At 44.6% G+C, this 12,545-nt stretch overlaps 1 protein-coding gene across 1 annotated transcript in view; it reads right to left on the reverse strand.

Annotated features, from left to right (window-relative positions):
• The window catches only part of LOC145402123 (E3 ubiquitin-protein ligase RNF123-like), a 168,422-nt gene that overhangs the window by 97,966 nt on the left and 57,911 nt on the right, over positions 1-12,545 (reverse strand). Inside the window, exons 8-13 of the mRNA XM_080274240.1 lie at positions 11,273-11,641; positions 10,781-10,962; positions 9,093-9,247; positions 1,659-1,795; positions 724-817; positions 395-540 (exon numbers count right to left, since the gene is read on the reverse strand). Of these exons, the coding sequence (XP_080130366.1) occupies positions 395-540; positions 724-817; positions 1,659-1,795; positions 9,093-9,247; positions 10,781-10,962; positions 11,273-11,641 (1,083 nt within the window). The remainder of the gene's footprint in view (positions 1-394; positions 541-723; positions 818-1,658; positions 1,796-9,092; positions 9,248-10,780; positions 10,963-11,272; positions 11,642-12,545) is intronic.

Genomic DNA, 12,545 nt, shown 5'->3' on the forward strand with positions numbered 1-12,545 from the left:
TGGTAATAACTCATAATGTTGGTGGTTGTGGAAAATAAGTACATAATAGGTGCACTGGTATGAAGAGTAGCTTGACAATCCATGGAATGACACTACAGCACAACAAAGGTGGCTCAATCCTATGAAACATGCAGTGCTGGGGTCAATGGTTTGCCTTTTGTGTGAATGGCTGGCCTGTGGCATGGAACCTAAAACTTAAGTCCTGAATAATGATGACTGAATGGCTGTAAGGCACATCTCACAGGACAATGTTGATAGACTTCCTATATCTATTGCTTTCCTTTTTCTCAATTTTGAACCATACCCATCCTGTTTACGGTGCGATGATGATGACGATGATGATAACTATAATTATGATGATGATAATCTGTTAACTGCTTTATATGGTACTCACCTTGGCATGGTTATTCTGCTCGAGCTCCTTGTGGAACGTTTTGACAAGATGAGACTCCAGGCCACCCAGACGGTGCGTGTCAAAGTAGTTAAGATTGCTGTTGTAGAACATTCTGGGTGGGACAAACACCTCCTCCCCACTCTGTGCTCCCAGCCACACCCCCTCACACCCACCATGCCCTGCCCAGACCCCATCCCTGGCACCCTGCCCAGTAAAGAAGCCCTCTCTGCCCTGCTCCTCAGTCCACAACATTTCACTCTCCCCACTTTCTTTAACTGCCCATTCCTTCTCTCTACTTTGCTGCCCCACCCAGTCTGGCTCTATCCCACCCCGCTCTTCTGCCCACAGCTGCTGGAAGACTGTGAACAGGCGGTGGAAGAGGCACAGGATCACTGGAAGAGGAGTGTACCCAACACTCTGAGGCTGTGGAGGAGATCAACACAACTGGTCAATCTATAAGATTTTATGAAGTACAAAATTGTGGATATGAAGACTGGAAATGACAATATGAGACTGTGGAGAAGAGCAGCATTAAATTTGTTAACCAACAGTTAGTAAGAGTGCTGGAAAACGAAAGCTACTTAATTAGCTACAACTGAAGCAACTTGTATCTCAACTTGGACTCCGACACTGTGTACCTGTCATTGAGTTTTCTGTTGTCTTCAGACATTATTGTGTGACTAAAACAGTTACTAAACTTGTGACCATATTTCACTCGAATGATACTACAGTACCTCTGTGTTGATGGCAGTCTATCTCATATTTGGTTTACCTCTCATTTTTCCATCAGCAAGTTTTATACACTGTTAACCTTTCATTCTCAATGCATTAAGTGTGTCCACACAATTACAGTTCTCTGAACTAATAGTATTTCATTAACCGGAATACATTAATCTTTCCTACAAAACTTCCAAGCAATTTCTTCTATACTGTACAGTGTTCCTTCTATTTATCCAAGTTCCTGCTGGAAGGTCTGGTAAACAAGAGAGACCACCCTTCTAAGTTACATCTGCTTTAATGCTCACTGTCTGGTCATAACCTGTGAGAGGAGACTGTATTTCTATAAGAGTCAAGGACCACATAACAACAATACTTTCTATTATGAGGAACGACACCCCACAACATGATTACAGGTGTTTAAATTACATAATACTATCAAGGAGAGTAGGCTATTACTCAATCTTTTATATGCTCAACTACCATACCTTATACTCAAGGCTTGAACATTGCCATGGTGAATGGAAGTTATTACCACAGTGCTCACCCGAAATCCTGGAGCATGGTCTTTAAGAAAGCTGCGGAATTTTGCCAGGAAGAACGCTCTGCTGGTGTCCTGATAGCGAGGAGCATCTGTGGCTGTCATCAGCAGGCGTAGGATGGACACTTGTAGTGCCTCAACCTCTGTGGTGATGAGAGAAGTGTGAGGCAGCTTTGTAAAAGATTGTGTATAATAATGAGTTACACTTTTAAGTCAATTATGAAAATCTTATAAAAAATCTTAAAAGTTAATGGACTCCAAACACTGTTTAACACTGGGTGTCAAATGCTCACAGCTTCAACAGAAATTAACTCTCTCTCTCTACAGAATGCATAATTTCTTTTTCTTTTTTTTTTTTTAGTCAATACTCCTAACCATAGCTTATGGGAGAGAAGTAGCTAAATGGTAACTTGTGTGAGATATGCCATGATGGCAAAGTGTGAAACAAAGATCAAAGGGTGTGAAGTGGAGGAGTGGGAGAGTATGAAGTGCATAAGGTCGGGCACTGAATGGGTGAGGAAGATGCAAGGAAGGAGTTGCTTTGTTGAATGAAGTGTGGCAGAGTGGAATGAGAGATTACAAATGTGTCAGCTTGAGATGTGTGCATGTCAAGTTCAAGTTTGAGAAAGTAAAAGTGACAGTGATTGTAACGTATGCACCGTGAGATGACCAGAGTGAGACAGAGAAAGACAGGTTTTGGGATGAGCTGGATGAAGTAAAGTCCAGGAGTTATAAAGTGATTGTAATGGGCAATGTGAATGGAAGAGTAGGCACTGCTTCTGTGAATTATATAATGGGTAATAATGGAGTACCAGGAGAGGGTGATTATGGGAAGTGACTGAAGGATATACGTGGTATAGAGGAAATGGAGATCATGTTGAAAGTAGCCTGACCGATTATGTGCTTGTTGAGAAATCGATGCTGGGTAGTGTTGCTGATGTGAGGGCAGTGAGAGGAAGATGGAAGGTTTGTCAGATCATATGACTGTGGTATGTAAGATTAGGCTGGGAGGAGTGAGGTGAACTAAGAGAGAGAAAAGCAGTCAGGGAGAGAGACTGAAATCAAGAAGCTGAGGATCAGACAATGGCAGATGAATACAAGGCCAAAGTAGGGGAGGAGTTGGAATCCATTAATTGGAATGAAATGGACCTGGACAGCTTGTGGAATGTACACAGGGATTGTTTAATTAGGAATGCTAAAGCGGTGTGTGTGGTGTGGCAAGAGTAACAACCAAGAAGAAAGATACAGCATGGTGGGATGAAGAGGTTAAGACAGCAATGGAGGAAAGGAGGAAGAAGTGGCTAGAGTGGATACAGGACAGGGGTTCAGTTGAAATAAGAACTGAATATACTGAGATCAAGATGCATGTAAAGAGACTAGTGAAGAGGAAAAAAAGAGGAGGTAAATGACGATATATGAAGAAAAATGAACGCAAGTTACTCTGAAAATCGGAAGTTATTTTGGAGAGAGCTGAAGAAATGTAGAAGTGACAGTGGAAAGATATGTGAAAGTGTGAAGGATGTAAGCGGTAGAATATTAACCCATGGAGATGAAGTAAGGACCAGATGGAAAGAATATTTTGAAAGTCCGATGAATGGGAAGGAAGATGGCAAGTGACTGTTAACAAGATTGGTTTTGGAGATGTGCAGAAAAGGAATGCAGTGCCAGGAAATGTGACACTCGCACTGATGATGAATGCTGTTAAACATCTGAAAAATGGGAAAGCAGCTGGGGTTGATGAGGTTTATGCAGAGATGATTAGGTGTAATGGCGAGAGTGGAATGAAGTGATTGATGCAGATATGTAAGAAGGCATGGATGAGTGAAACTATGCCAATAGAGTGGAAAAAGGTTGTGACTGTAACCCTATACAAAAGTAAAGGTGAGTAACGTGAGTGCAAGAACAATTGTGGCATACATTCACTGAGTGTTGTAGGGAAGACATAAGGAAGAATTATTATAAAGTAAGAGAGATATCAGAAGTCCTAGTGAGTGACGAACAAGGTGGCTTTAGGAGTGGCAGAGGATGTGTGGATCAAATATCTGCTGTAAGACAGATAAGAAAGGCATGTGAGAAGGACTATAAGGTGTGTATGGAAAAAGCATACAACAAAGCAGACAGAGAAGGACTGTGAAAGGTTTTGCACATGCACGGTGTAGATGGTAAGCTGCTAGGTGCCATCAAGAGCTTTTATGATGGTAGTGAGGCATGTGTAAGGGCAAACGGGCATCTAAGTGAATGGTTCTCGATCAATGTGGGTGCACGACAAGCTTGTGTGATGTTCCCATGGTTGTTCAATATATATATGGATAGGGTGATGAAAGAAGTAAAAACAAGAGCAATGGTGATGGTTGGAATAACTCAAATATATATGTTGTAAGCTGATGATGCAGTGCTACTTGCAAATACCGGACAAGAGCTTGGTAGACTAGTGAAGAGTTTGCTGATGTCTGTGTGCTTCGTACCTTAAGTGTAACTGCAGAAAAGAGTAAAGTGATGGTTATAGTGAGAAGGTGACTCCCAGTGTGATGTTACAGTGAACGGAATGAGACTGATATTAGTGAGAGAGTTCAAATACTAAGGTACAGTGATAGAAAAGAGGAAAATGTGCAAAAGAAGTGGAAAGTAGAGTGACACAAGGAAGGAAAGTAACTGGTGCTTTGAAGGACTTGATAACAAACAAAGGCGTGAGTGTTGCAGTTGCACGAGGTTTACATGAAGGAGTGTTGGTGGCAACTTTAATATATGGATCCTCTATTCCTTCCTTCTTCCCTTCCTTCCTCTTCTGTCTTTCTTTACATCATTCTTTCCTCTTCCTTCTGCCTACAGGTGATTCTACACTTCTTCTTCTGTCTTTCTTTCCTTCAGTTTTTCTTCTTCCATCTGCCTATGGGTAACTCTACAATGAGTGATAAGCTAAATGATTCCTTTTTCACCAGGAAACCATTTAGTAGGCTGGGTGGTAACCATATGACCAAATTACGACACCTGGTGTTTTAACCCTTTAACCGCGGGTATTGTTTTGGTCTGACTGTCCTCTCCCGCGGGGGTTTCAGCCAAATGTAAACAAACCTTTAAACCTTAATAACTCTGCACAGAATAAAGCTAGAGAAAAAAATAAGGTACCGGTACCATTAGAAAGTACTAACCTTCAGCTTTCCATTGATGTAGGTTTCATGACTTTGTTGACTTTCACAGGATGGGGAGAGCCGTTAGAAGTGAGGGGTGTGAAATAACTATTTTATGCCCCACACACCAGTACCAAATGCCAACCACTCTCTCATAATAGTAATATAAACATATATGAACACTGTACATACGATAAACACCCACTCTGTGTTCACTGAGGTAGGTAAAAGGCACTTCCCCGTGGCTGCGCCCGCTCTTCACTGCGGCTGCGCCTCACTTCACTGCGGCGGCACCTGCTCACTGACGTTTCATGCGATCTTTTCATTCTTTCTAACTTCTAATATTATTTTACATATAATCTGGGCAATATACATTATATTTACACTGCACTTATTACTATATTGCGTCACTGGCGCATCACAGAATTACATAAGTGCCGCAGAATTCCACAAGTGCCGCAGATTCTCTTATTACAATATCACTTATTATACTGGCCAATATTTCCTTTTTTTTCTAGGCAAAATATCCCTTATTACTACATTATCCATTATACAATTATTGGCAAAGCACGTCACTGTCGCATCACTATATATCACTGTCACTTTCAGTATTTACTCAGAGAGTGGTACTCGGCAAAGCACGGAGTTACACATAGAGCGACTTGGCATTCCAGGCACTGGTGTGTGCTCATTTTCTGCTCGTCCTAGGCCTCCGTGTGGTGGTAGAACATACTCTGCAGCGGCCCTGTGACAACCTGCCGCCTGCTGTAAGAGGCAATTTCACAAGCTGGTGCCGGCTCATGTAATTGCGGCACTCAAGACGGTCAGGTTGTGTGTCAGAGTGTCGCCTCGGGATCAATGCCGTCACCTGACCAAATCGTGCAAGTAGCTGCTGCACGACAGTCTTGGAAAACTGTCTCAGTGATGGTTGCCTTATGCCCCCGACTTGTGTCTTGTAGAGAATGAAGGCGTTGAGCATGCACATATCGAGCATGTGCAGGCAAGCCTTCCTGTACCATCGGGTGTTTCTCCTGAGACAGTCGATTTCGCCAATCATCATATCAGACTCATCAACAAGTCTCATATTGACATTGTAATCAATGACGGCATCAGGCTTCATGATTGGCTCTCCCGTCCTGTAGCTGACCTTCCCAGTTCTCTGCAATTCCCCCTTGTGGATGGTGCTGATCATATTCACGACCTTCTTGTCATGCCACCTGATCGCAAGAAGCTTGTCTGACTTCTTCAGGTGAACATCTCCCCTGGATGATGATGATGCTTCGGGGAAACTAGGCCACTCTTTCCTATAGCTCCGTACAGTGCCAACAGTGCCAATGCCATGTTCAGCAAGGTATTTGGAGAGTTTCGGTGCTGTGTAGTAATTGTCTGTGTACAGCACATGATTACCACCAAAATACCTCTCCATCAGCACTTTTACAACGGAGCCAGAGAACCCAAGGGGGTCTTTCCTGTTCACATCCATTGTGCTAGCAGAGTAGATGACAAAATCCAGGATATACCCTGTCTCACAGTCACACAGCACAAAGAACTTTATCCCAAAGCGGTGGCGTTTGCTGGGGATGTACTGCATGAATTTGAGACGTCCTCTGAACAATACCAGGGATTCGTCTATGACGACTTTCTGCATAGGCCGGAAAAATCACATAAATCGATCCCTAATCCTGTTGAGAAAATCCCTCACTTTCCACAAAGGGTCAGTTTGGGACGGGTTTGCATTGTCAGCGAAGTGCAGGTATCCAAGCAGCTGTCGGAACCGATCCCGTGTCACATACTTCCCGAATATTGGGATAGTAGTAATGTCATCCACGAGCCAGTACTCCTCCAACTCATGTCTCTTCATATGGGGCATAAGAAACATTAGGGCAAAAAAAACATACAGCTCTCTGATTCCGACAGGCAACCACGACACTTGCTTTGGTGAGCCAATAGGTCCCAGCCCTTCTGCTGCACACTGAGCTGCATACCTATTGGTCTCATCGCTGACATGCTGCACGATTTCATTATCCATGAAGGCCAGGAAGTAGTCAACAAAGTCATCTCCTGCGTTGCATGGGAAGGCAGGCTGTATTCCAGCATTTGTCATATCAAACGGTGGATTGTGTGGCTGAAAATCTGTACCGTCAGACCAAACAAATGCATCCACTTGCCCTGTGCGTGGTTCAGTGGCAGGGGCAGGTTGCATTGCACTCGTTTCCCCGTGAGAAGGAGCTGAGGTGGAGGCAATGAGTGAGGCAATGGGTGAGGCAGGAGGCAAGCGGGAGGGGGGTGAGGCAGGAGGCAACGGGGAGGGGGGTGAGTGTGGGGGCGGTGAGTGGGGGGGTGGCCAGGGTGAGGGAGCTGAGCGGGGGGGCAAGCGGGGGGGTTTCTGACCTGGTGCGTGGTGAAACTTGACCCTTTCTACCCCGCTTATCACCTCGCTTATCGCCCAGCTTTGCCCTCCAACTGCCACGCATCCCCTTTGTTCTAGGCCTGCCTGCACTGCCTGCACGGCCTGCCTTCCCTCGCTTTGCAGGCTTTGGTAATTCGTACTCCTCAGATGATGTAGACTGAGGAGAGGGCACGACAGATGATTATGATGATGTGAGGGCAATAGGGCTAGGGGAACGGGAAATTGATGGGAAATGCTTACTAGGGCCTGGTGTGGGAGACGTGAGCCTGCGCTTCACTCCCTTCCCACGTGCAATACCAGATTTGCCCATAGGAGCCTTTCCTTTCCCAGAGTAAGTTGGGGGTGGTGGGGGGGAAACAACACGATCACTTTCATCACTGTCACTATCAATGGAAAATGGTTCACCACCAATCACTGCCAAATTATCACTGCTTGCTGTGAGTGTGTCACTTTCACTGCCACAATCAAGAGTAGTACTTACAGTTTTGTCCAGCTCAGTTCTAATTTCAGGAGTGCTCAACCCCTTCTGCCTCGCCGTCGGCAGTTCCTTTACCGGTGTAGAGGTAGAGGGAACACTAGCACTAATCATTGTAGAGGAGGAAGCGAGCGACGATGAGTCGGGACGGAGCGCCATTATCACGCACAGAGCTGGACAGATACTGACCGATGCGGGTCAGGGCAGGGGTGGGGGGGGCCCCCTCGGGGTTGGAGGAGGGAGGTGTGGGATGGCTGGCGTGAAAGAACTCGACAGCTACTCTTGCGTGAGACACTTTGCGCGCCGGGAAAACGCGCGGTGTTCAAAATATTCACGATCATTCCAGAATGACACCCGCGGTTTGGTCCAGTTTTGTCAGTGTCATTCTGGAATGACACCCGCGGTTAAAGGGTTAATGGGTAATGAATGTGCTCCAATCAAATTGAGCTGGTGCAGGTTTATATCTGAGGGGTGGTTGGGGTTTACTGCTCATGTAATGCCACTCAGGGATGAGTGAGGCTGGTCACTCTCATCTTAAATGTCAGGACCAATTTGCCTAGCCCGTCTCTTACGCTCCTCATGGGGCAACACAGGATTAGATGACGAATGAATGAATAAATGTGAGACTATGGTGTGGCCTGAAAATGAAAAGTCAGGAGTAAGAGCAGTGGAGATGTGACTGCTGAGGAATGTACGTGGAGTACAGAGAGTGGATAGGATACAGAATAATGTGATTAGTGAAAGATGCGGAGTGAGGAAGTATGTGGACACTAGACTTGAAGAGAGTGCACTGAGTTGGTTTGGTCATGTGGAGAGAATGGACAACAACAGAGTGGTGAAAAAGGTATATCTGAGTGAATCTGAAGGAGGGAGGAGGCAAGGTAGACCAAGAAGAATGTGGAGGGATAAGGTGGATGAATGTGTGAGGAAGAGAGGTATGGAAGTTGGTGATGCTAGGGTACTGACAAGAGACCGAGCTGGCTCGATGAATGGTGTGAGAAGTGCATGATCAGGGACTTGGCACCCCTTTTAAACTGACAGCATTCAGACTGACTCTATCAGATAGATATATGTGATACTACAGAATGTGGTGAAATTTTTTTGGCCTATCTGCTGAAGCCAGGATTCCATGGGTTTGAATGATGAGTGAATGGAAGCGTGGCCCATTGAATTGGAAAAACTTAGGCTGTTTGGACGTTGCTACTCCTCACTCTGTCCTGGGGTGGGAAAGGAGGTCTGGATGATGACGACGATGATGATGATGATGGTGATAACTTCTTCTATTACCGTTTTTATCTCTTCCTATTTCTTTCACATAATGGAGAAAAAGAGTAGGGAAACCTGAGGGAAACTGATGATGACAGCAGTGACAACAATGATGATGATGAATGATTCCAAATATTCTCTCTCACTCTCTCCTTGCCAACCTTGTACTGCCAATAGCATAACGTTGCATGCAGCATCATAGGCTTCCTTATCTCCATAGGAGTCGCTGCCATCCTTGGCTGCCCACCACACCTTTGGCACCACCTTGGCCAGACCCTCCTCATCTACCATCTTGATGTTGAGGAAACTGGGGAACCTGGTCCATGAGGGTGAGAGGGTATACTGAACAAAATAAACAATATGTAGAGTAAATACTGAATATGCTACCTTTTTTTGGTTCATTTATAAAGGCTCATTGCTGGTAAGTGGGGGGCACTCACCATCCACTCACTCAATGTAGTGCTGTTCTCAGGTGTCTGCCCTTTCCTCTCCTCCTCCTTTATTTACTTCCTCCCCTTCTGTCTTTCTTTACTTCATTCTTTCCTCATTCTTCTGCCTACGGGTGACTTTACACTCTCTTGTCTGTCTTTCTTTCCTCTTCCTTCTGCCTATGGATGACTCTACACTGAGTGACAAGCCAAATGGTTTCCTATACACCAGGAAACCATTTACTATGCTGGGTGGTAAACATATAACCAAATTATGGTGCCTAGTGGTTTAGTGGGTAATTATGGAGCTCCAATCAGACTGAGCATGTGAAGGTTTATATCCAAGGGGTGGTTGGGGGTTATTGCTCATGTTATGCCACTCAGGGATGAGTGAGGCTGGTCACTCTCATCTTAAATGTCGGGACCAACCTGCCTAAACCTGGGCTCCTATGCTCCTCCTGGGACAATGTAGGACTGGATGATGGATGGATGGATTGAACATACTTTCATGTGTCAGTCTTGGTCACCTTATGGCGGCTAACCATGCCCTCTCAATGTCAGGAGAGGCAGCAGCTCCTTGAACTTGCTCCAACCACTCATTACCTTAGCCACCAAGCTAACACCAACCCCACCTCCAGCATGTATATATCATCTCCCCCAAATAACAAAACTCCTCCACACAACTCTCTAGCAATATCAATCCTATCCTGACTCTCTATCTATGCATGCCCTCCTCTACACACTGCACATACAATATTAGCATTATTTCATAGTCTGCCTCTAATACCACTCTATGCATCCACTCATTGCAAACACTGCACAAGATGTAGTTACTTCCCACATCCTTGTGGCAAACTGCACATGGCCACAACCACTCTGCTTTGACAGTACTGCCACTGGCCCTAAATATTACTTGTTTTTTTATGGTCTTTTTTGCTGTTAATTCTTTCATTGTCAGAAGAACTGTAGTATGCTGTTTCAGTTAATACCAAACAATTTCACTCAGCTGAGAGGCAGTTACAAAAGTCTGAAAGTTTGATATCATCACCACTAAACTTTTCATGGTTTGTACAACTCTAGTATTCTGCTCCCACTAATGCTAGATGATTTATTCAGAGAAAGAGTTGCAGGAACCTGAATGTGTTAAGCCCACAGAAAAATAGAGAAATCTATCAAAACTCCAATGCTATCTACAGAGTTGATCTGCAAGTTACCCTAATTTACAGGGTAACTGTAAGCAAAAACTTCTGATGTTTTGGAACATATGCTTGACTAATAATGGGGAACACCTGCACAATTAGTACTCCAGTTTCCCAGTTAGGTGATACTCTATCACTTCATTCCCAGCTGGGAAGGAAGAGACAGCAGGCTGAAAGAAAAGAGGAATACAAATGCTACAGAATCACACCACACCCACCCACCTGATTCTGTCAAAGAGGACATGTATTAGGCAGAACTTTCTAAGACGTGCATGGGAAAGGATGGTATAAAGGAGTCGCAGACTGTGCTTCTGGCCACGGAAACTCACATCTTCTGCCGCCTGCTTGTGTTCAGTCAACAGGCACAGGATCAGGTCCTCCACACACTGCTGCAGCTCATGGTCCTGCAAAGTTACAAAATGTACACTATTGGTTTACTGAGGAGAGTCACAAATTTGAATGAAGGAATAATGCCCAGAGGTAGACCATGGAATGTGTGAGATGAAGTCCTCGGTTGAGCCCTTCAACATGGGCAACTACCATCAAGTAAAAAGGCCTTCAAATGGTAGGATGGATGATGGTCTCTACACAGAAATGTACACATATCCAGATGACTTCATTCAGATTGACATAAGATAAGAGATTAGATCAAAGGTCATTATGCAGCTATCCATAGCTATCACTAACCAAAAAGAAACAAAAACAAAATCTAACCTCCAGGGAGCCCATGAGGAAGTCGAAGAACTTGTGTGCGCGGGCAAGGGACGGCACAGCAGGGGAGGGTTGACCAGAGAATGCCTGTGACTGGCCCAATAAAACTTGGCTAGAGAAAACCTGTGAATGACCTGGTAGAGACTGGCCAGAGAATACATGTGACTGGCCTGGTAAAGAGGCCACATTTTCTGAAGTGATACCAGCAATCTCAGCAATGGCTGGCCGAAGACAAGCTTCGACCACATAGGCCTTGGTGAGCAGCGGGCCAAGGTGTGATGCAATATGTTGGGCCACCAGCAGCAGACAGGTTTTGTGTCGGCTCTGACCTCCCCATGCTCCTTCCCCCTGCACTTGAACCAGCTCAGGGTGCTGTGGAGACAATTTTGTAAATACCGTACTGTAATGTCATCATCATCATCACCCTCATCTTCTACTACACTTGCACCAGTCCCAGGTAATAAAGTCAATGAAGTGACCAACTGGCCACTAAAAATACAGGTTCAGTCTTTGCACCATTTTTTATGGCTTGTCAAGAGAGATACTTCACTCAAAGTAGTACAATAAAGACGCACTGTTGATATGTGCAAAGAAACTGGACACGTACAAATTTCTTCCAATATTTTACCACATCTAAAAATTAAAATGACCATGAAACTAAATTTCAGGCTGGCACTGTTATTTTAACATAAGTGATGCGATATTAATACACAACTGTTTCAAAGATCATTAAGTACGGAACTGAAGGCTTCTTTGTTCCCTATTTCACATAGTAACATAGTATGCAAAGTGAGGTTAATGGCAGCTTTTGGCTGACTGTACATCCATCCACCCAATCCATCCTTTGTTGCATCATCAGGAGTGTAGGGACTGAGGGCCAGCCTCCTCACTTCACACATTTAAGGTAAGTGACCAGTCAATAATCCTTGAGCAGCATTACATGAGCAATAAACCCAAACCAGCATGTTAATGCCATCTCACACCAAAAGCTGCATGAGCCACTTCTACATATGTGTGCTACACGTCTCTGAACTGCAGCTGAGCTTAATAAGAGATGTAATTCACACCAGAAGCTACATTATGCAAGCATACATACATCCCTGCATGTGCATGAAGAGACATGAATGCATCCACACACACACATTCTCTCTCTCTCTCATACACTCATACACACAAACACACACAGCAGACCAGCCATAGCAAACGGACATGCCTCAACCACCTTTAAAAACCTTAAGTAGTTTTCAGGAATTATGACTGTCCTGTCTCATATAGT

Source organism: Coenobita brevimanus, chromosome 57, assembly GCF_032717465.1.
Source record: "Coenobita brevimanus isolate Jiangsu-jjx chromosome 57, ASM3271746v2, whole genome shotgun sequence".
In the NCBI taxonomy this organism is placed as follows: domain Eukaryota; kingdom Metazoa; phylum Arthropoda; class Malacostraca; order Decapoda; family Coenobitidae; genus Coenobita; species Coenobita brevimanus.